General features: G+C 43.3%; 1 protein-coding gene across 3 annotated transcripts in view; it reads right to left on the bottom strand.

Annotated features, from left to right (window-relative positions):
- Positions 1–1651: 1651 nt before the first annotated feature.
- Positions 1652–22352, bottom strand: part of LOC139746711 (inactive CLIP domain-containing serine protease A3-like) — a 54810-nt gene continuing 34109 nt past the window's right edge. For all 3 annotated transcript variants that reach the window (XM_071658194.1, XM_071658195.1, XM_071658193.1), the window contains 8 exons: positions 15640–15719; positions 12989–13083; positions 12303–12431; positions 11974–12098; positions 8048–8284; positions 6369–6564; positions 2329–2483; positions 1652–1880 (listed from right to left, as the gene is read on the bottom strand). In XM_071658194.1, the coding sequence (XP_071514295.1) occupies positions 1874–1880; positions 2329–2483; positions 6369–6564; positions 8048–8284; positions 11974–12098; positions 12303–12431; positions 12989–13083; positions 15640–15697 (1002 nt within the window). In that variant the 5' untranslated portion in view covers positions 15698–15719 and the 3' untranslated portion in view covers positions 1652–1873. The remainder of the gene's footprint in view (positions 1881–2328; positions 2484–6368; positions 6565–8047; positions 8285–11973; positions 12099–12302; positions 12432–12988; positions 13084–15639; positions 15720–22352) is intronic.

Genomic DNA, 22352 nt, shown 5'->3' with positions numbered 1-22352 from the left:
TAGCCAAAAATGATCAGTGGAATTACTTAGGTAGGCAACACGAAGGGTTTCCGATTACTTAGACTCAACTTCACCAAGAACCCACACATCCTCCTCCCTTCGAACTTGCACCGACCTTACTGTCTTGGGAAATACTCTACTACAGTTAGTAGGCAACATTCTGCTTCACATTTTCGTAGCATTTTCCTCAAATGCCTTCCTTCAACCCTAGCTCATGCTTTCTCCAGTTCCGTAAAGTTTACATCTTTTCTTTCTTTCAAACTATTCGCCATTTCCCGCGTTAGAAGGTAGCGTTAAGAACAGAGGACTGGGCCTCGGAGGGAATATCCTCACCCGGCCTCGTTCTCTGTTCCTTCTTTTGGAAAATTAAAAAAAAAAAAAAAGAGAGGGGAGGATTTCCAGCCGCCCGCTCCCTCCCCTTTTAGTCGCCTTCTACGACACGCAGGGAATACATGGGAAGTATTCAATACATGGGAAGTATTGTAAAGTATATGTAAAGTTTACATACAACTCATTTTTCCTTCAAGTACTGCTCACACGAAGACAAACACCTGGTTTACACATCCTCTGCTTCTTTTGAAACCATGTACCTGAGGTGCTCAGCGTCTCCAGGTTTTCCCCAACTCAAACTAATCTAAACCATCACGTCTCCTCCTGTTCCCTCCCAGTGCACCTCATCATTGCCTCGCTTTTGTTCTCCATAGCGCAACTCTCTCCTCTCACACTCTTCCAGACTCAGACCCCTGCTTCGTTTTGTTCTCTGGAGTGTGCCACACTGCAAAGGGCAAGACTCATCTCATCCCACCCATACTGTAGATTCACCACCGATTTTCAAGAACCTCGTATCTAACTCCCTCACCATGCTGTCCATCGGTGGGGTTACCAGCCATGGTGACATTCCGTCCTTGACGTAGTCCTGCATTCACTTGGTGTACCACTCACCTTCGCGTCCTACTCGCGGACATCCAAATCATAAACCTACTGCATCGAGTAGCCTTCCTTCCTTAGGTTCATATAACTTCCCAAAAGGCAACTGTCACCACTCATATTCTGTAAAGATCCATAAATGCAACAAACATATCCCTTTTTCTCAGAGTTTTTCCACACAAATTTCTCGAAGCAACCACCTGGTTCACACTGCCTCAACTTACCAGAACCCACATTATTCCTCTCGAGTCTGATAGTCTGTGTATGTCATCGCTTTCCCATACATCTTAAAAAGTATATAACCACAAAACATTAAAGTATATAGATATTTGCATGGAACTAGTGTTCTATTGAGGGGAATGCGAGAAATATATATATATATATATATATATATATATATATATATATATATATATATATATATATATATATATATAATCCTGATTATATTTTGAATTTAGATTTTGTGGTCATTTTGAATGGTGATTCAGTTTGCGCATGTAAAATCTAGTTCCGTCATAATACTGTCATTCTGCAAGTCTTCTGTTGACGTGTCAGTCATTGGACTTGTCATGTCACTTCTTGGGGCAAATATATCCCGGGTCCCTTCGTCTAATACCTAACGACACTACCAAAGAACTCGTAAATATGTCTGTTGATCACGAGGATCAACATTTCCTTTTTTTCCCCCTCCAAATACTTGACTGGCTTCGAAAACTTCACATTGTTTTCAACCTTTTTATTAAATCAAGCTTATACAGTAACAGTCAGGACAAATATTCCCTGACTGGTGTCCTGGAATAAGCATTTATGAGATTCATTCATATGAACAATAATGGCAATAATGATATACTGTGTCGATGGCAAGACGAGGCTTACGATAGATTGGCCGGAAAGAGCCAGACGATCATACTCCCGCGACATGGCGTCCTCGGAGATTCCCCTCCTACAACCTGTCGGGGAAGAGAGAGAGAGGTGCTGTTACTGATGTATTATTGCAAGACGCCGGAATACTCACTAAGGGATTTTACGTTTTTGAAAGCTGAACAACATCGATGAGGCGATGTGTTCTTCTACCAGGAGTAAACAAAGCTGTAACAAAGCGAAAGGAGTTTCAAATAGAGTGTTTTGTATGCCTTTTGGGGGGGTCTTGGAGTGCAAGGTTCTCTTACGTTGTATTGTACGTTGGCAGTTATCCACTCGGAGGCTATATTGAAATGATCAAATGAACCTCTGGCGTTAAGAAAAGCGTCGAATTTGGGCCCCACTCTATTCATGAACGATATCATTTCAAGTCTCAATATATTCACTGATATCAATCAACCCAAGCCTAGCTAGGCTAGTAATGTTGCCGGACTACGGCGCTGATTATTTTTGAACATCGAGCGGCGGTGCCCTTACCCTGTGTTGTCTCTTATGAAGCTCCTCAATTGGGCTACGTTGGCGTAGACTCCGGGCACATCCCCCTGGGCACAACCGATGCCCCAGGCTACCAGCCCTACCACCGTCCAACCCTGACGTTCACTGAAGCAAACCAAAGGGGCTCCACCGTCACCCTGCAATCAAAAACACATTTATGACTACACAATATATCTATCTATCTATCTATCTATCTATATCTATATATATATATATATATATATATATATATATATATATATATATTAGTACAACAGCTTATAAACACCAATGTATGTAGACACCATTAGAAGTGTACATGGCCATGTATGCCACGTTGACACATACATACATTCAGGTTCGCACAGTAGGGTATGAATATTTCGTTCTAGGAATGGGAATGTTGTATAGGGGGCAGGACCCCCATCGTTTTCAGGCTATGACTAGAATTCCACTAATGGCAGTGAATTACTCCAGACTGGAAATCTAGTTTCGGGGGATGGGAACGTACAATTCACGGGATATTGTTACGAGGGAGAGGAAACGCATTATTCCGGGTTATGGAATTACGTCAATGATTTAGCTTTACGGTAATGAAGACAAGGAACAAAAATGTAGAGTACGAGAGACTAAATTTCCTTGCGACATATCATTGACTGATGTTTAATCTTACCCAGGATAGGCTAAACCACCTTAGACTGCGTTCAGTCTTGTATCACAAACGAACACACACACACAAACACACGACAGAAAATAAGGTGGCAACCTTCCATATGAAAAAGATGGAGAACACAGTAACGTACAGCACACCATTATTAACTGGTTGGAACACATTAGAACGTACAGCACACCATTATCAACTAGTTGGAAAACATGAGTATTAATGTACCTTACTCAAGTTATAAAATAGTCATCGTCGATATAAATGTAATCGTACGAGCTCATTAACATTAGAAAATGGACTTCACTCACTGCTGCTGGGTGCAACGGCATAAATCGTAGGGTGCGAGTATCCATAAATACACAGGGGGTAAAATGATGGTACATATGTATACAAGGGCAAGAGACTGGGCGACACGAGCGTAAACCTATCTCTATCCGTAACAAACAAATGTTAATCACGAATAGTAACCTCACACACACAAGCTACTCCCCGTTAGTACTCATGGGTGTGCACATTGTAACCATTCTCTAAGCCTGCACTGCAATGCAGTGGCTAATTTTGATTTATAAATATGGTCTCCTCCTGGTAGAGCAAGGCGGGTCACACAGCAAGGGTCTCCATACTGTATATAGACATCTTCCACATTATAAATAGCCTCAAAGGGACCCAATGTTCCGATGCCGTTTGAACTCCTTTCTGCGAATGATGGATCGGTATCAACGAACAATGCCATTCCACCGTTCAGGATGCGGTGGCCAGGAGTAGCAGATTTAATCTCCGGGGTCGGAGGGTGTGGAAGGGTTTGGTGAACAGGGAGTGGTGGTGATGGAGGGGAAGAGGGCGTGGTGATGTTAAGGGAGGGAGGTAGTGCTGGTGAGGGAAGGTGTAATGGACGGGATAGAGGTAACCCTCCCTCATGCAGACTAGGGTTGGTTTACTAAAAAAAAAAAAACACCTGTCTTTCGGTAAAGCATAGGGTTTCGTGGTCACGGATACCATGTTTCCAGGTGCTAAAGGGGGTTAATTTGTAGGTGGCTACTGTCTCTCCTGGCGTCTTATGGAATTTATTTTCGCGTTACCATCACTAAAGTTATTTACCTTGAACAAAACTGCTTACCCATACACTATGAATGTTCCAATGACATGAAAACTGTCTGATATATATACACCATTATATCATAGAACATACAAACCTCAGACAGCCAGGATCGAACCCGAGACCCCTGTGTAAGACGCGGGAATGCTACCGCTAGGTTATGGGCCTGGCCCATAGCCTAGCGGTAGCGTTCCCGCCTCTTACACAGGGGTCCTGGGTTCGATTCTGGTTGTTGGAGGTTTGCATGTTCTATGAAGGTGCGCGTTCATATGCACTTTATTCGTATATATATATATATGTATATATATATATATATATATATATATATTATTAATGTTCTAACTAGAGGAATAAGTCTGTTGAGTATTCGTGGGAAACTGTATGGGAGGGTACTGATTGAGAGGGAGAAGGCATGTACAGTGTGTGTCATATGGGGAGAGAGCAGTGTGGTTTCAGAAGTGGTAGAGGACGTGTGGATCAGGTGTTTGCTTTGAAGAATGTGAAAAACTTAGAAAAACAAGATGGATTTATACGTAGCATTTATGGATCTGGAGAAGGAATATGATAGGGTTGATGAGTTGTGGAAGGTCTTAAAAGCATATGGTGTGGGAGGTAAGCTGCTAAAAGCGGTGAGAAGTTTTTACCAGGGATGTAAGGCATGTGTACGAGTAGGAAGAGAGGAGAGTGACCAGTTCTCAGTGAAGGTCGGTCTGCGACAGGGGTGGTTGTTCAATTTGTTTATGGATGGGGTGCTTAGGGATGCAAGTGCTAGAGCTATGGGGAGAGGGGCGATTATGCAGTCTGTTGGGGATGAGAAGGCCTGGGAAGGCAGTCTCTTGTTGTACGCCTATGATACAGCTCTGGTGGATGATTCGAGTGAGAAACTGCAGAAGGTGGTGACTGAGTTTGGAAAAGCGTGTGAAAGGCGGAAGTAGAGAGTAAATGTGAATCATAGCATGGTCATTAGTTTCAGTAGGGTTGAGGGACAAGTCAACTGGGATGTAAGTTTAACTGGAGAAAAATTGGAGGAAGGGAAGTGTTTTAGATATCTGGGAGTGGACTTGGCAGTGAATGGAACCAGAGAAGCGAGTGACTGGGTGTGGGGAGGGGTCGAAAGTTCTGGGAGTGTTGGTGTGTGGATGGAGAGAACGTTATCTCGGAGAGCAAAAATGGGTATGTTTGAAGGAATAGTAGTTCCAACAATATTATATGGTTGCGAAGCCTGGGCTATAGATAGGGTTGTACGGAGGAGGGTGGATGTGTTGGAAATGAAATGTGTGAGGACAATGTGTGGTGTGAGGAGGTTTGATCGAGTAAGTAATGAAAGGGTAAAAGATGTGTGGAAATAAAGAGTGTGGCTAAGAACAGAGGAGTGTGTGTTGAAGTGGTTTGGACATCTGGAGAGAATAAGTGAGGAAAGACTGACAAAGAGGATATGTGTCAGAGGTGGAGGGAACAAGAAGCGGGAGACCAAATTGGAGGTGGAAGGATGGAGTGAAAAAGATTTTGATCGATCGGGGTCTGAACATACTGGAGGGCGAGAGGCGTGCAGGGAATAGTGTGAATTGGAACGATGTGGTACATCGGGATCGACGTACTGTCAATGGCTTGAACCAAGGAATATGAAACGTCTAGGTTAAGCAACGGAGAGGTCTGTTGAGCCTGGATGTGGATAAGGAGGTGTGATATCGGTATATTATACATGACAGCTAGAGACTGAGTGTGGTCTTTTTTTGTCCGTTTTCCTGGCGCTACCTTGCTTAAGCAGGGGGTAGCGATGCTGTTTTCCTATGGGACGGGGTAGCGCCAGGAATGGATGAAGGCAAGCATGTATATGCATGCATATATGTCTGTGTATGCATGTATATATATTGATATGTACTAGTGCGTACGTGGGCGTTTATGTGTATACATTTGTATACGAGTGGATGGGCCAATCTTCGTCCGTTTCCTGGCGCTACCTCGCAGACTCGGGAAACGGCGATCAAGTACAATGATATATATATATATATATATATATATATATATATATATATATATATATATTAGTGGCGTTTCTGCATTTACGAGGTTACGCGTTTGTTGGCAATATTCTGCAAGCGCATACACACACCCACACTCAGTGAATGTTCCCAGAGAAGCACAAATTGCGGAAATTTTGAAGAGAGTCTCCTGGGGACGGCAGACGTCCTCAGGTCTAGATCCAACAGGCCAGGCTCCTCCTGCTCCTGTGCGTTAGTCTTTTAAATTCAAGCAGCACTCAGCCAAGCCCGGACGACTCACCGTGCAAGCGTCTTTCCCAGCGATCCCACCAGCGCACAAGAAGGAGTCGTCCAAAATGAACTCCTCTCCCAGCTTGGTCCTTCTCAGGCGAATCTCGCATGCCGTCGAATCCACAATGGGCAAATCCACTTCCTTGAGAATATCCTGAAGAGCGCCTCCATCAAAATCGCTTTTTCCATATCCTGTTACCCAACACCTGGTAAAAAATTGAGAGAGTATTTTTGTAATTTTTCTTTTCTCAGACATAGGCTTGCGCGAATGATTGAAAATAAATTTATTCTGACGAGTACAAAAGGTGATTTTTTTTTATAATTTTTTCGTGGAGTAAATAAGGTGATTATATATATATATATATATATATATATATATATATATATATATATATATATATATATATATATATTCTTTTCTTTCATACTATTCGCCATTTCCCGCGTCAGCGAGGTAGCGTTAAGAACAGAGGACTGGGCCTCTGAGGAAACATCCTCATCCAGCCCCCTTCTCTGTTCCTTCCTTTGGAAAATAAAAAAAAAAGAGAGGGGAGGATTTCCAGCCCCCCCGCTCCCTTCCCTTTTAGTCGCCTTCTACGACACGCAGGGAATACGTGGGAAGTATTCTTTCTCCCCTATCCCCTGGGAATATATATATATATATATATATATATATATATATATATATATATATATATATATATATATATATATATAATTCTGATTACACAAGGTGATTTTTTAAAATCTGAGTACAAAAGGTGATTTTTTTTTTTTTTAAGTTTAATGCGACTAAAATGAGTAAACACACACACAACAGAGAACGTAACAGGAAATTAAGAAGAAAAAAACTTGCTAAACAAAATATAAAGAAATACGTTGTAGGATAAGAGTGTTAGACAAATTAAACAATGAATGAAGACGCAGAGTTACCTTGAAATGAATTTCACACAAGACTGTCTTGACCTACACAAGTCTCATATGGCCTTGATGAAACTTCACAAATTTCGTCATATAGACGTACCAAAGTTCTACCAGTAACTCGTATGACCATTATAGTTAAACGGGTACTTACGTGGTCAGTATTCCTGGCACTTACGTGGTAATTGCGAGCCTGGTACTTACGTGGTAAGTACTGGTAAGCTTGTCACTTACGTAGTCAATATTGGTGAGCTTGGTACTTACATGGTCAGTATTGGTCAACCTGGTACTTACATGGTCAGTATTGGTGAGCCTGGTACTTACATGGTCAGTATTGGTGAGCCTGGTACTTACACGGTCAATATTAGTGAGCCTGGTACTTACACGGTCAATATTGGTGAGCCTGGTACTTACACGGTCAATATTGGTGAGCCTGGTACTTACATGGTCAATATTGGTGAGCCTGGTACTTACATGGTCAATATTGGTGAGCCTGGTACTTACATGGTCAGTACTGGTGAGCCTGGTACTTACATGGTCAGTACTGGTGAGCCTGGTACTTACATGGTCAGTACTGGTGAGCCTGGTACTTACATGGTCAGTATTGTTGAGCCTGGTAATTACATGGTCAATATTGGTGAGCCTGGTACTTACATGGTCAGTACTGGTGAGCCTGGTCAGTATTGGAGAGCCTGGTACTTACATGGTCAGTACCGAACATGGTACTTAATGGTCAGTATTGGCGAGCCTGAAGAACCTGGTACTTACGCATTTTCAGCTTCAAACAGCTGGCGTTCCGCTGGGAGGCAGACTATGCCGATGTGAGGAAACTCCCTGGTGTTCACCGAGCGCTGGAGCTGCAGCACAGCAATGTCGTTCGCCAGCGACTTGTTGTTGAAACCCGGGTGAATGATGGTCCGCGAGACGGGCACGTCGATGTGACTCAAGGTGCTGTGGTCCTGCGGAAACCGTCGGTCGTGCTCGCCCAGGCGCACCTTCAGGTTCCTGCGAGACGAACGGCAGCAGCCGTGTTAGCCAGTGAGGGGGGACACAGAGAGAGAAGAGAGAGAGAGAGAGAGAGAGAGAGAGAGAGACTATACAGGAGGTACATACGTACAAGCCTTTAGCGTCACACAAGACACCTCCCCAATCGGTTTATCTTAAAGCCAACTCTTGTCAAAAGAAAGAAAAAACAAACACTCCATTGCAATTCGATTTGTCCGGTGCAAAAAGATCACGAAGCCCGTTGCCTTTGGAGGAGGCGACGGGCCGGCCCGCCTTGCTAACACACATAAGAGCATTTATATTCGTGGATGAAGGAGCTATTTAGCAAAGCCGTTCACATCATAAACAAGGCCAAAAGTATAAAAGGGCTTCTCAAGGCCGGCAACCGTACCAAAAGAGGAACAAAATGCTGATCAAAAAGGTCCAGAAGACGATAATAGGTCTTGAACCTTAAACCTTGGAAGAGAGAAGAGTGACAAGTGACTTGCTCGAAACCACAAATTTTCAAAACATCGAGAACACAGATATAGGAAAAATAAAAAAAGAGAACATGAAATGAAAATGAATAATAAACATGCTGAAAAAGATGCAAGGATTTACTTTTACAATATAGTGGAGTTGTGGATGCAAAGAACAGATTGACTTCAGACATGGTTCAAGCATGCTGACATTTGGGTAGTAGTACAACAGACAGTGTACAAGACATGGGGGCCCAAGACTGTAAAACTCCCTACCCATTCAATGAATGTAGGCAATTACACACACACACTCATATATTGGAAAGAATCACAATTTTGCGCGTGATCAAGTATATTCCTAAGAGTCCACTGGGAAAATGAAACACGATAAGTTAAGTGCACTTTCGTGTAATAATCACATCATCAGGGGAGACACAAGAGAGAAATATAACAAGTCAGTTGATATACAACGAAGAGACGAAGCTAGGACGCCATTTGGTAAACATGCGATTGTCCCCTGATGATGTGATTACCACACGAAAGTGCACTTAACTTATCGTGTTTCATTTTCCCCGTGGACTCTTAGGAATATACTTGATCACGCGCAAAATTGTGATTCTTTCCAATATATATATATATATATATATATATATATATATTTTTTTTTTTTTTTTTTTTTTTTTTTTCGCTGTCTCCCGCGTTTGCGAGGTAGCGCAAGGAAACAGACGAAAGAAATGGCCCAACCCACCCCCATACACATGTATATACATACGTCCACACACACAAAATACACATACCTACACAGCTTTCCATGGTTTACCCCAGACGCTTCACGTGCCCCGATTCAATCCACTGACAGCACGTCAACCCCGGTATACCATATCGCTCCAATTCACTCTATTCCTTGCCCTCCTTTCACCCTCCTGCATGTTCAGGCCCCGATCACACAAAATCTTTTTCACTCCATCTTTCCACCTCCAATTTGGTCTCCCTCTTCTCCTCGTTCCCTCCACCTCCGACACATATATCCTCTTGGTCAATCTTTCCTCACTCATTCTCTCCATGTGCCCAAACCATTTCAAAACACCCTCTTCTGCTCTCTCAACCACGCTCTTTTTATTTCCACACATCTCTCTTACCCTTACGTTACTTACTCGATCAAACCACCTCACACCACACATTGTCCTCAAACATCTCATTTCCAGCACATCCATCCTCCTGCGCACAACTCTATCCATAGCCCACGCCTCGCAACCATACAACATTGTTAGAACCACTATTCCTTCAAACATACTCATTTATATATACATATATATATGATAGAATGATAACCTTGATATATGGTGTGGGAGGCAAGTTGTTAGAAGCAGTGAAGTTTTTATCGAGGATGTAAAGCATGTGTACGTGTAGGAAGAGAGGAAAATGATTGGTTCTCAGTGAATGTAGGTTTGTGACAGGGGTGTGTGATGTCTCCATGGTTGTTTAATTTGTTTATGGATGGGGTTGCTAGGGAGGTGAATGCAAGAGTTTTGGAAAGAGGGGCAAGTATGCAGTCTGTTGTGGATGAGAGAGCTTGGGAAGTGAGTAGGTTGTTGTTCGCTGATGATACAGCACTGGTGGCTGATTCATGTGAGAAACTGCAGAAGCTGGTGACCGAGTTTGGTAAAGTGTGAAAGAAGAAAGTTGAGAGTAAATGCGAATAAGAGCAAGGTTATTAGGTACAGTAGAGTTGAGGGTCAAGTCCATTGGGAGGTAAGTTTGAATGGAGAAAAACTGGAGGAAGTAAAGTGTTTTAGATATCTGGGAGTGGTTTTGGCAGCGGATGGAACCATGGAAGCGGAAGTGAATCATAGGGTGGGGGAGGGGGCGAAAATTCTGGGAACCTTGAAGAATGTGTGGAAGTCGAGAAGATTATCTCGGAAAGCAAAAATGGGTATGTTTGAAGGAATAGTGGTTCCAACAATGTTATATGGTTGCGAGGCGTGGGCTATGGATAGAGTTGAGCGGAGGGTGGATGTGCTGGAAATGAGATGTTTGAGGACAATATGTGGTGTGAGGTGGTTTGATCGAGTAAGTAATAATAGGGTAAGAGAGATGTGTGGTAATAAAAAGAGTGTGGTTGAGAGAGCAAAAGAGGGTGTTTTGAAATGGTTTGGTCACATGGAGAGAATGAGTGAGGAAAGATTGACCAAGAGGATATATGTGTCAGAGGTGGAGGGAAAGAGAAGTGGGAGACCAAATTGGAGGTGGAACGGTGGAGTGAAAAAGATTGAGTGATCGGGGCCTGAACATGCAGGAGGGTGAAAGGCGTGCAAGGAATAGAGTGAATTGGAACGATGTGGTATGCCGGGGTCGACGTGCTGTCAATGGATTGAACCAGGGCGTGTGAAGCGTCTGGGGTAAACCATGGAAAGTTCTGTGGGGCCTGGATGTGGAAAGGGAGCTGTAGTTTCGGTGCATTATTACATGACAGCTAGAGACTGAGTGTGAACGAATGTGGCCTTTGTTGTCTTTTCCTAGCGCTACCTCGCACACATAATGGGGGAGTGGGTTGTTATTTCATGTGTGGCGAGGTGGTGATGGGAATGAATAAAGGCAGACAATATGAATTATGTACATGTGTATATATATGTATATGTCTCTGTGTGTGTATATATATATATATATATATATATATATATATATATATATATATATATATATGTGTGTGGACGTGTATGTATATACATGTGTATGTGGGTGGGTTGGGCCATTCTTTCGTGTTTCCTTGCGCTACCTCACTAACACGGGAGACAGCGACAAAGCAAAATAAAAATAATACATATATATATATATATATATATATATATATATATATATATATATATAATATAAAATCTGTAGCATGGAATGAGGGTCCTAAACTCTTCGTGCCCGATATTTAGTGCTATCGGATTCTAAACCATAAGAAGTTTGCTTTGAAGAATGAGAAATACTTGGAAGAAAAACGGATGGATTTGTACGGGGCGTTTATGAACCTGGAGAAAGCATATGATGAAGCTGACAGATGCTTTGTGGAAGGTATCGAGAGCATATGGTGTGGAAGGCAAGCTGCCAGAAAGAGCGAGAAGTTTTCCATGAAGGATGTAAAGGACATGTCAGAGTAGGAAGCGAGGAGAGCAGGTGGTTATATTGGCTTTCACTATTTTCATTAAAAAAAAGGTACATAGCCTTTGGTAAGACATCACTTGCCTCTCATTATAGACCTTGTGGGCGGCGGTGAGGACCCAGTCTTCCGCGATGAGAGCCCCGGCTCCCTTGAAGTCGTCCGCGGAGTTCAGCAGGACCGCCATCCACGGATATTCACCGAACGTGGCCTGCAAGGAAGGTATCCAGACACTCACACAGGGGCAGCGACGTGGGTTGGAGTCATACCATACAAGTCATCAACAGGCTTGGGATAGAGAGCTGCCTCATGGGGGTGTGACAGATCTCACAGACTTGGATGACGGTTTCGTATTTCAGTGGAAAACGTAAGAAAAAAGAAAAATCTTAGAACATTGTCACTAGGGTCGACTTACCTCGGCAAATCCAGGCTGCCGATATGGAATGGGGTTCTGCACACCGCAGCCTTGCGGTGGCTGCACCGTAGAAAAGTTTTCATCGATAAAACAGCACACTTTCTCACCTGGACAAGGTCCCACATCCTCCTGTAAAGTGAAGTAAATGTAACCTGATGGTGCCACGCTGTCCCTTTGCAGACCTCGAACTAGCATGGGGAAGGGGGGTTCCTCTCTGTTGCAGCCCCCAACTCTCTAGCCTATTTTTGTTGTGGTCTCTAACTTACGTTTTCTATGACTAGCCCTTGACTTTTTTTTACTGCCTGATGCACCAAACGTGAACTTCCTTTTCTATGACTAGATTTTTGACCTTTACCGATTGTGCCAAAACGTTAAGACTCACGTTAAATCATTTTCTGACAATCTTTTTTAGGGTGGTAGTGGCGGTGTGAAAAAGAAAAAAAAAAAATGATGCAAATCTCCAAATTACAGACAATAATATTCAGGCATCTTTATTACCTAAGGAAAAAAATACCTCATCCTCACCCCTCCTCAACCACCTCCCTCCCTTATCTATTTTCAATCGAGCTGATCTTTCCTCCAATGCAGCATCTGGCAACTTTTTTTTTTTTTTAATCTTTCTTTGCACAAAAGTTTCGACAGTCTCTCTCTTTTTTTTTTTTTTCAACGTTTTATACGCAACTTACCTCGTGGACGATGCGTGTTGTTAGTGCGTCGTCCGTGGAAGGTATCACTTTCGGGCAATTCTGGTTCGCGGGAAAGCAGGCGCACACCCGTTCACCTGAGGGGAAGAGAGAGAGAGAGAGAGAGAGCATTTCAGTCATAACGCAAATGAATTCTACTGCCTTGAATAAAAAAAAAATAATTACCTAAAAAAGGTTCGAACCTGGCTGTCGGAGGTTTGTATGTTATATGGAAGTGCGCGTTCATATGCACTATATATCTATATCTATCTATCTATCTATATAATATATATATATATATATATATATATATATATATATATATATATATATATATATATATGGGAGATGTATAAAAGAAAGAGACAGGAGGTCAAGAAAAAGGTGCAAGAGGTGAAAAAGAGGGCAAATGAGAGTTGGGGTGAGAGAGTATCATTAAATTTTAGGGAGAATAAAAAGATGTTCTGGAAGGAGGTAATAAAGTTCATAAGACAGGGGAACAAATGGAAACATCAGTGAAGGGGGCTGATGGGGAGGTGATAACATGTAGTGGTCATGTTAAAAGGAGATGGAGTGAGTATTTCGAAGGTTTGTTGAATGTGTTTGAAGATAGAGTGGCAGACATAGGGTGTTTTGGTTGAGGTGGTGTGCAAAGTGAGAGGGTTAGGGAAAATGATTTGGTAAACAGAGAAGAGGTAGTAAAAGCTTTGCGGAAGATGAAAGCCGGCAAGGCAGCGGGTTTGGATGGTATTGCTTCGGAATTTATGAATATAAAAGGGGGGGGGGGTGACTATTGTTGACTGGTTGGTAAGGTTATTTAATGTATGTATGACTCATGGTGATTGCCTGAGGATTGGCGGAATGCTTGCATAGTGCCACTGTACAAAGGCAAAGGGGATAAAAATGAGTGGTCAAATTACAGAGGTACAAGTTTATTGAGTATTCCTGGGAAATCATATGGGAGGGTATTGATTGAGAGGGTGAAGGCATGTAAAGAGCATCAGATTGGGGAAGAGCAGTGTGGTTTCAGAAGTGGTAGAGGATGTGTGGATCAGGTGTTTGCGTCGAAGAATGAATGTGAGAAATACTTAGAAAAGCAAATGGATTTGTATGTAGCACATTTATGGATCCGGAGAAGGCATATGATAGAGTTGATAGAGATGCTCTGTGGAAGGTATTAAAAATATATGGAGTGGGAGGCAAGTTGTTAGAAGCAGTGAAAAGTTTTTATCGAGGACGTAAGGCATGTGTACGTGTAGGAAGAGAAGAAAGTGATTGGTTCTCCGTGAATGTTGGTTTACGGCAGGAGTGCGTGATATCTCCAAGGTTGTTTAATTTGTTTATGGATGGGGTTGTTAGGGAGCTGAATGCAAGAGTTTTGGAAAAAGGGGCAAGTATGCAGTCTGATGTGAATGAGAGAGCTTGGGAAGAGAGTCAGTTGTTGTTCGCTGATGATACAGCGCTGGTGGGTGATTCGGGTGAGAAATTGTAAAAGCTGGTGACTGAATTTGGTAAAGTGTGTGAAAGAAGAAAGCCGAGAGTAAATATTATTAGGTACAGTAGGGTTGAGTGACAAGTCAATTGTGAGTTAAGTTTGAATGGAGAAAAACTGGAGGAAGTGAAGTGTTTTAGATATCTGAGAGTGGATTTGGCAGCGGATGGAACTATGGAAGCGAAGTGAATCAGTGTGGGGGAGGGGGCGAAAGTTCTAGGAGCGTTGAAAAATGTGTGGAAATCGAGAACGTTATCTCGGAAAGCAAAAATGGGTATGTTTGAAGGAATAGTGGTTCCAACAGTGTTATATGGTTGCGAGGCGTGGGCTATAGATAGAGTTGTGCAGAGGAGGATGGATGTGCTGGAAATGAGATGTTTGAGGACAATATGTGGTGGGAGGTGGTTTGATCGAGTAAGGAATAAAAGGGTAAGAGAGATATGTGAAATGTGGTAACAAAAAGAGTGTGGTTGAGAGAGCAGAAGAGGGTGTTTTGAAATGGTTTGGTCACATGGAGAGAATGAGTGAGAAAGATTGACAAAGAGGATATATGTGTCAGAAGTGGAGGGAACGAGGAGAAGTGGGAGACCAAATTGGAGGTGGAAAGATGGAATGAAAAAGATTTTGAGTGATCGGGGCCTAAACATGCAGGAGGGTGAAAGGCGTGCAAGGAATAGAGTGAATTGGAACGATGTGGTATACCAAGGTCGACGTGCTGTCAGTGGATTGAACCAGGGCATGTGAAGCGTCTGGGGTAAACCATGGAAAGTTTTGTGGGGCCTGGATGTGGAAAGGGAGCTGTGGTTTTGGTGCATTATACATGACAGCTAGACACCGAGTGTGAACGAATGTGGCCTTTGTTGTCTTTTCCTAGCGCTTCTTTGCACATATGCGGGGGGAGGGGGCTGTCATTTCATGTGTGGCCGGGTGGCGACGGGAATGAATAAAGGGCCGACAGTATGAATCATGTACATGTATATATATGTATATGTCTGTGTGTATGTGTATATATATATATGTATGTATACGTTGAGATGTATAGGTATGTATATTTGCGCGTGTGGACGTGTATGTGGGTGGGTTGGGCCATTCTTTCGTCTGTCTCCTTGCGCTACCTCGCTAACGCGGGAGACAGCGACAAAGTATAATATCTTCAACTTACCTCGCTGACCCATTGCTCCCCCGCTGCTAGGATTCAACGGGCCTTCCACAAGCACCATCAGTGCAACACACGCCCACAACCTGGAAGAAGAATGACACCTTATCTATGGAGTTCCCGGGGAAGGAAAAGATACGATCCAAACATTATGATGTGTAGATTCTGCGGCTAAAAGCTAGCAGGATCCGCTCAAGAACCTAGTTTTGACAAGACCACAATTCTTCCCTATTCATTACACCAACCCTCGCTCCTCCCCAACTGATCTTCCCAATCGATACCAATGACCTAAAAAGACTTCTAAAATCTCGCTTCTCCTGGAGAAATTCCTCCCGTGATACGTTTCCATCTTAATGTTTTTACTTATTCCAAGGCGATCGGAGCCTGAATATGCGTGAAGGTAAGAGGCCTGCACGGGACAGAGTAAACTGCAATGATGTATACGCCTCCTGAACCTAAAATGGCCGTTTTGATATCAGTGCAACAAGATTTCCGCTACTGCTGGAACAGGTACCATTATTTTCTTTATTTCTTTTGTTTTTACCGTCTTCCCAATTCTAGAAATTTCATAAAATGCTTAAGGCTGAATTCTTGAAAACAGCCTTGATAATTTCGGTCTGTATCTAATGCAATCGTTATTGATCCTTACGTTCCTTTCTTATACTGTCTTTTTCCTACTTTGCGAACACTACCATTCTGGACACACAAACACCGAATATGAGCCTAATGTTCCGGCGTGTGTCTGTTGGCTTACATGTCCTTCTTTGCTCGCCAGAGCATCTGGTACAGTCCTAAGGACCATTCTACCCACCGTCAAACAGCTTCGACTTCCATTCTCCCTCTGGAGAAAAAAAAAAGAGAGAAAAAATTTGAATCGCTTCTCGTTGCCCTCAATGTCTCGAATTCCATCACTTTCATCTCCCAAGTCGATTTTTCCCCTCCCCCAGCACGAGATCCACGTGACCCAAGTCGATTTTTCCCCTCCCCCAAAACGAGACCCACGTGACCCCAAGTCGGTTTTTCCCCTCCCCCAAGACGAGACCCACGCGACAAACCTTACGATATCCTTGGCGAGACATTGGTGAACTGCGTCTAAACCCACGATGTCTAGAAAGTTCCTATATGGGTGTGTTGTTACCAATTGGGGTTTAAATTACAAAGCTTTCAATTTTTTTTTTTCCACCCTCACTTTGTTCTTTTATATCTACGTTTAATTACAAAACTTTTAAATCATGTCTTGTTTTGTTTTTTCTTCCCCACCCTCACTTTGTTCTTTTATATCTAACTTCCTGTGTGGCAAGTCAAATTCTATAATTATCGAAGGATATATCCTCTACTTCCCGCTATCAACATAGGCCATGTTGAAGAGTTTGTCCAGGCGCAACCTGCCCTTCGCTGTCTCCTCCGTCAATGGCCATTACTAGTCACCTTCATTCAAGGTGCTGACTACTATTGCTGCTGTTCCGTTTACGTCTCGTCACCGCTCTCGTACACAATTTCCCTTTGGTAGCTCATTTCAAATGCCACCATTCGACAAAATATTTTGCCAACACCCAACGTCGATCTTAACCTCACATTAGTTAAACAGATAAGTCAGCCTCCGTCTCTCTCTCTCTCTCTCTCTCTCTCTCTCTCAGTTCAGCTCGAGTGCTGGGGAACCTAGTTATTTACCTTTATCATACTAAGGAGTCATTTATCCTGTAACATCAGGGGCGGCTGTGGCTTTGCGATGGCTGGACAAGGTCAAGCCTAAAGCAGTCTGACAACTCTCCCAACGTAACTTTTAAAAATGTTCCGATTTCTCTTGGCTGTGTATCCTGGAAGTGGTTGCTTGCCTGCCTGCCTTCACCAAGACTCACCATCAGTTCCCCAAAGGGTCATATAATCACTTCCTAATCGTGCGTCTCCCCACAGCACTGAACTTCAGAACAACTAAACTGTGACAAAACTGAAGTTTTCAAACTCAACACATTCACGTCCTCTTTAAATGCAAGTCCTTTAAAATCTTTTCTTCCTGTCTTTTGCCTATTTTTTCTTTTTCTTCCTTCACAGATTTGAGTCACGTCTTGGCCTGGGTGACAGCTGTCCGTCTCCGAAGACTGAAGCATCTGACAGGAAATAAAACCGATGAAAGTGAACACGACGAGGAAGACTGCGTACTAACGCGTTGCTGAGAACACTGGGAGAGGGCAATGTAGTATTGGGTGAGCGGGACGAGGAGGGTAAACGTAGCAGTTCATGTGATTAGGGCAAAGAGGTCGACTGGAAAAGTTGAGAATCACGAGGGTCATTTGCCACACAGGATAAAGGTTGACGCTACGTGTGCCGCCAGGTAGTCGGTGCAGCAGGCGAGGACCTGGCCCACTACTACGCCACATGCTAGTGAGGACCTGGCCGCTACTACACCACTTGCTGGTGAGGATCTGGCCACTGCTACACCACCTGCTGGTGAGGACCTGGCCACTACTACGCCACCTACTAGTGAGGATCTGGCCACTACTACACCATCTGCTGGTGAGGATCTGGCCACTACTACACCACCTGCTGGTGAGGACCTGGCCACTGCTACGCCACCTGCTGGTGAGGACCTGGCCACTACTTCACTATCTGCTGGTGATATAGCTTCTCCACCATCTGGGCCACTCGCTTACACTTGCTAGGTAACTGTAAATGTGTGTGCTTTCCAGATAGCTAGTGCTACTCGGAGCTACATGGCCCGACGCGCGGGCTTAGGACCTTTTAATATTCCTAGCAAGTTTTCTTTTGTCCTTGCCCACTCGGTTGCTCTCTGTTCAACCCCTGGACAGACAAGAAGTCGTTCTAAGCCCACTCTAGAAACAGGTTTGACCAGCGGTATGCATATAATGGCGCACGCAAGACGTCAAGCAGTGAGGAGTATGGCCAAACCACTGGATACCGAGGCAAAAGAACACGAGGGTGGGATGGGCGAGGTATAGATGGAAGGATGGCAGGGGCTGGGAACAACATTAAGTCCATGGCAAATCGGTCGGGAAGAGACGGTTTTGCAGCTGGCTCTGTGGGAGATAAGACGAAGGATAATGGAGAGAGAGAGAGAGAGAGAGAGAGAGAGAGAGAGAGAGAGAGAGAGAGAGAGAGAGAGAGAGAGAGAGAGAAGCGTGTCTTGAGGTAATTACGAGTATAAAGCTGGCTAGAGTTGGTTTAAGACTACAAACAGGTCAGGCTCGGCACCTGTAGCGTCAGTTACCCCTGACGTCACTCCCGGATAAATAGGACTAAGACGTAAAATGTAAAATGTAAGCACTACATCCTCAACAAGCCTTTTCTACCCATAAACAACGAGGAAAAATTATATACAAAATTCAGACAAGACGATTTATAAATCTTTGTGTTTTTCAACCTTGAAAATGAGTTTCCACCGATTGTTATTAACAAGGACAGACGAAGCTGCTCTGACGGGTTTTTGCTAGCAGATAACCACCACTTCGAACAGTAGAACCACTTCTCTGTACTGATTCTAATCGTTATCTGAAGTGACTGCTTAGCTGTTTCACGATGCCTTAAGGAACTATCCCCCCCAAAACATACAATTTTGTCGTATTACCCGTCAGACTGGAGTCCAGTGGAACCAGAAAATTCGAGGAATCAGGGTTTACGGGTTCAGGCCCCGCGCTCGAAAAAGTAGACTCGAACCAGACGTACCCGCTTCGCAGTCGGCTGTATTTCGGTTCACAGAGGACGGAACTACTGCTCATTAGGCTCGGTGCCGAATTTCAAATAGATTGGAGCTCAGAACGAAAACAAAACGCTACCGGTGGATGGACGAGACTGGATCTGATCGTTGAGCTAAAAAATATCAGAATAGATGGTAGAGGACAAACAAAACCTTCGCGAGTCACGAAAAGAAAAAATATATATATATCCCGGGTGTATAGCGTAGCTGCCGACGAAGCAGCTCTTAGAACCAGTGAGCAACATCTAAATCTCATTTATCATTTCTTATCGATTCCTTCTCGTTTGTTTAAATGGAGATTTTAGACTTCCAACCACAACGATATTTTTCATTGGCTATTTACAGAATGAAACAGGATGTTTGTGTAACGCATCCTGGAGTGGTGATGGTTGGCTAAGCGCTGTTGTCCAGACAAGATTGTCATTCATCCTACGTAAAGATTCAAAATATGATTATGTAGAGTGAAATCGTTATCATCCAGAGTATAGAATATATATATATATATATATATATATATATATATATTGGAAAGGATCAAATTTTGCGCGTGATCAAGTATATTCCCACGAGTCCACGGGGAAAATGAAACACGATAGCTCCCAAGGGCACTTTCGTGTAATAATCACATCATTAGGCGAGATACAAGAAAAATTACGTAGATAGGATGCCATTTGGTAAACAAGCATATATATATATATATATATATATATATATATATATATATATATATGCTGATAACCACGAGGAAAATGAAACACAATAAGTTCCCAAGTGCACTTTCGTGTAATCATTACATCGTCAGGGGATATACAAGAATGAGAGATATGACCTGGAACAGTCAGCTTGTAAACAAAATAAAGGCCGAGTTAAGACGCCGTGGGTGTACGTGTGTTTCCGGTTGGTGTTGTTTGGGTCTGGCACCGCGCCTGTCATAAAATCTTATTATGTGGACAAGACAAACACGGTGCCAGGTCTGAACAACACCAACCGGAAACACTTGTGTACCCATGATCTAAGCTCCGCCTCTATTTTGTACATAAGCTGAGTGTTCTAAGCAGCCTTCTATCTCATTCTTACATCTCCCCTTACGATGTAATCATTACATGAAAGAGCACTTGGGAACTTGCCGTATTTTATTTTCCTCGTGGTTATCAGCAAATACTACATCACGCGCACCACTAACCTGTATCATTTGATTTTTTTTCTTTTCTACTGGGTACGTTATGGCCAAAGAGGCGACACACTCTTCTACCACTACAGTGTACACTCAGACATTTGCGTCGCAGTGATGGACTTCAGTCCTCAGTGAAAAGCTGGAGGAAAAAAATATATCGTAGGAATCTCTTTCTGTAGCCTAGGTACCCTAGGTGTCAAGCGTACCCATAATTTTTTTTCTTTGGGTAATGTGTGCGCGATTTTCAGTAGAGTGCATCCTACTTACTTATCACTCCAAATTATAACCACATTACCCACCATGCCAGGTCCTCAAACAGGGTGCGTGTCTGGGGAAATAAGATTAATCCCAGCCAAAGGCCGCGGGCGAGGCGCCAAGGTGAGCAGGACAACCTAGCCCGCACTGCTGGACGACACAAGTCCGTGGCTTCTAGAAGAGAGGATCCTTATAGGTTACGCTTACCTCAGTCTACATCCACTATGTCTATCCGCTAGTCAACACTGAAACGCTAGCGGGTTATGTCCCCCCGCACGCCACAGCTTTAAAACAAATCGTTCCCGCACGGCAAACTTCGACTATTAACGCTCCCCGATTACTGCAGCAATGACAGACTCGTTCCCCGACAAAATTGCATTTGGTGTCACTAAATCAGAGTTTGCACTCTTCTACATCCGGCACCATCAAGGGTGCAGACAGGCATCTCGTGGCACTAGACCTAGACGTCAATCCACGCCCAGAGAGAGGAATTTGAAAATGAAACAGCCTCCACAGAGTCGCATCATCCCGTGCGAATGCACAAGTGCAAGTCTTTTCCGTACCGAGAATCAATGCCAGGATAAGTCGTAGGAGAGGCGCGTGTGGGGTGTAGCGCAATAGGTGCAAGTTCCTCGTTACTATTAATATACAGTTATGAAGTGCCTCTGCAATGATTAGTCTAGGCTAGGGGATACTCTGTAACGATGGTTCTCCACAAACATAGTAATTTACTGCGGCGTTTTTGTCCGACACCGCCATGATGTAAAATGGTATTGGCTATGCCCAACACCACCATAATATATATAACTGTACTTTATGTCCAATACCCCCCTTATATGAGGTGGTCCTGGCTAACTCCAACACGCTAGTAATATATCATAGTCCAATACCTAAGGGATATATTATGGTGCTGGCTCTGTCCGAAATTGGAAGTAAGCATAGTTACCCCATTAAGAGTGAATTTCAAAGACAAATTAGTGTACATCGGCAAGATACAGTGTACCTTCCACTTTTACTATGCCACGTGAATACATATGTATTTTGTCGCCGTTTTGACATCCACAACAACGACTTTTAACGATCTCAATAAACAATATGCTACCTCGTTCAAAGGTTACTATAGGGGGGGATATCTTTACAGTCACAGGCAGCACCACCAGAAATGAGATATATATCGCACATATTTCACCATTCGAGAAACGTTTAACCGCCGCAAAACACAGCACGGCAGCTGATCAACTCACGGGCCCATGGTGAAGGAAAACAGTTACCTAATTTTGCCTCTATTAACCATAGATCTGAAGGGAGCGTACTTAAATACTATTTTACTAACGATGATGCTAATAAACGATAACATCCCGAAGCCATACCCATCAACACAAAATAACAAGCTCGTGAACATGATTAGAAAAGTTTGTGGCATTGCCAAGAGCACCTGACTACATCGGCAGGCGTGTGTACTATAGAAACTTGCCACAAATTGTCTAATCAGTCGTCGGCAGCAAAGCTTACCTATAAAGAAATCATTATCATCAATATCAATTATCAATCCGATGGTGTTGCATAACTGCATACATT

The sequence above is a fragment of the Panulirus ornatus genome, chromosome 66, assembly GCF_036320965.1.
Source record: "Panulirus ornatus isolate Po-2019 chromosome 66, ASM3632096v1, whole genome shotgun sequence".
In the NCBI taxonomy this organism is placed as follows: domain Eukaryota; kingdom Metazoa; phylum Arthropoda; class Malacostraca; order Decapoda; family Palinuridae; genus Panulirus; species Panulirus ornatus.
The sequence above is the reverse complement of the archived record's forward strand: the minus strand, read 5'-3'. Positions and strand labels throughout refer to the sequence as shown.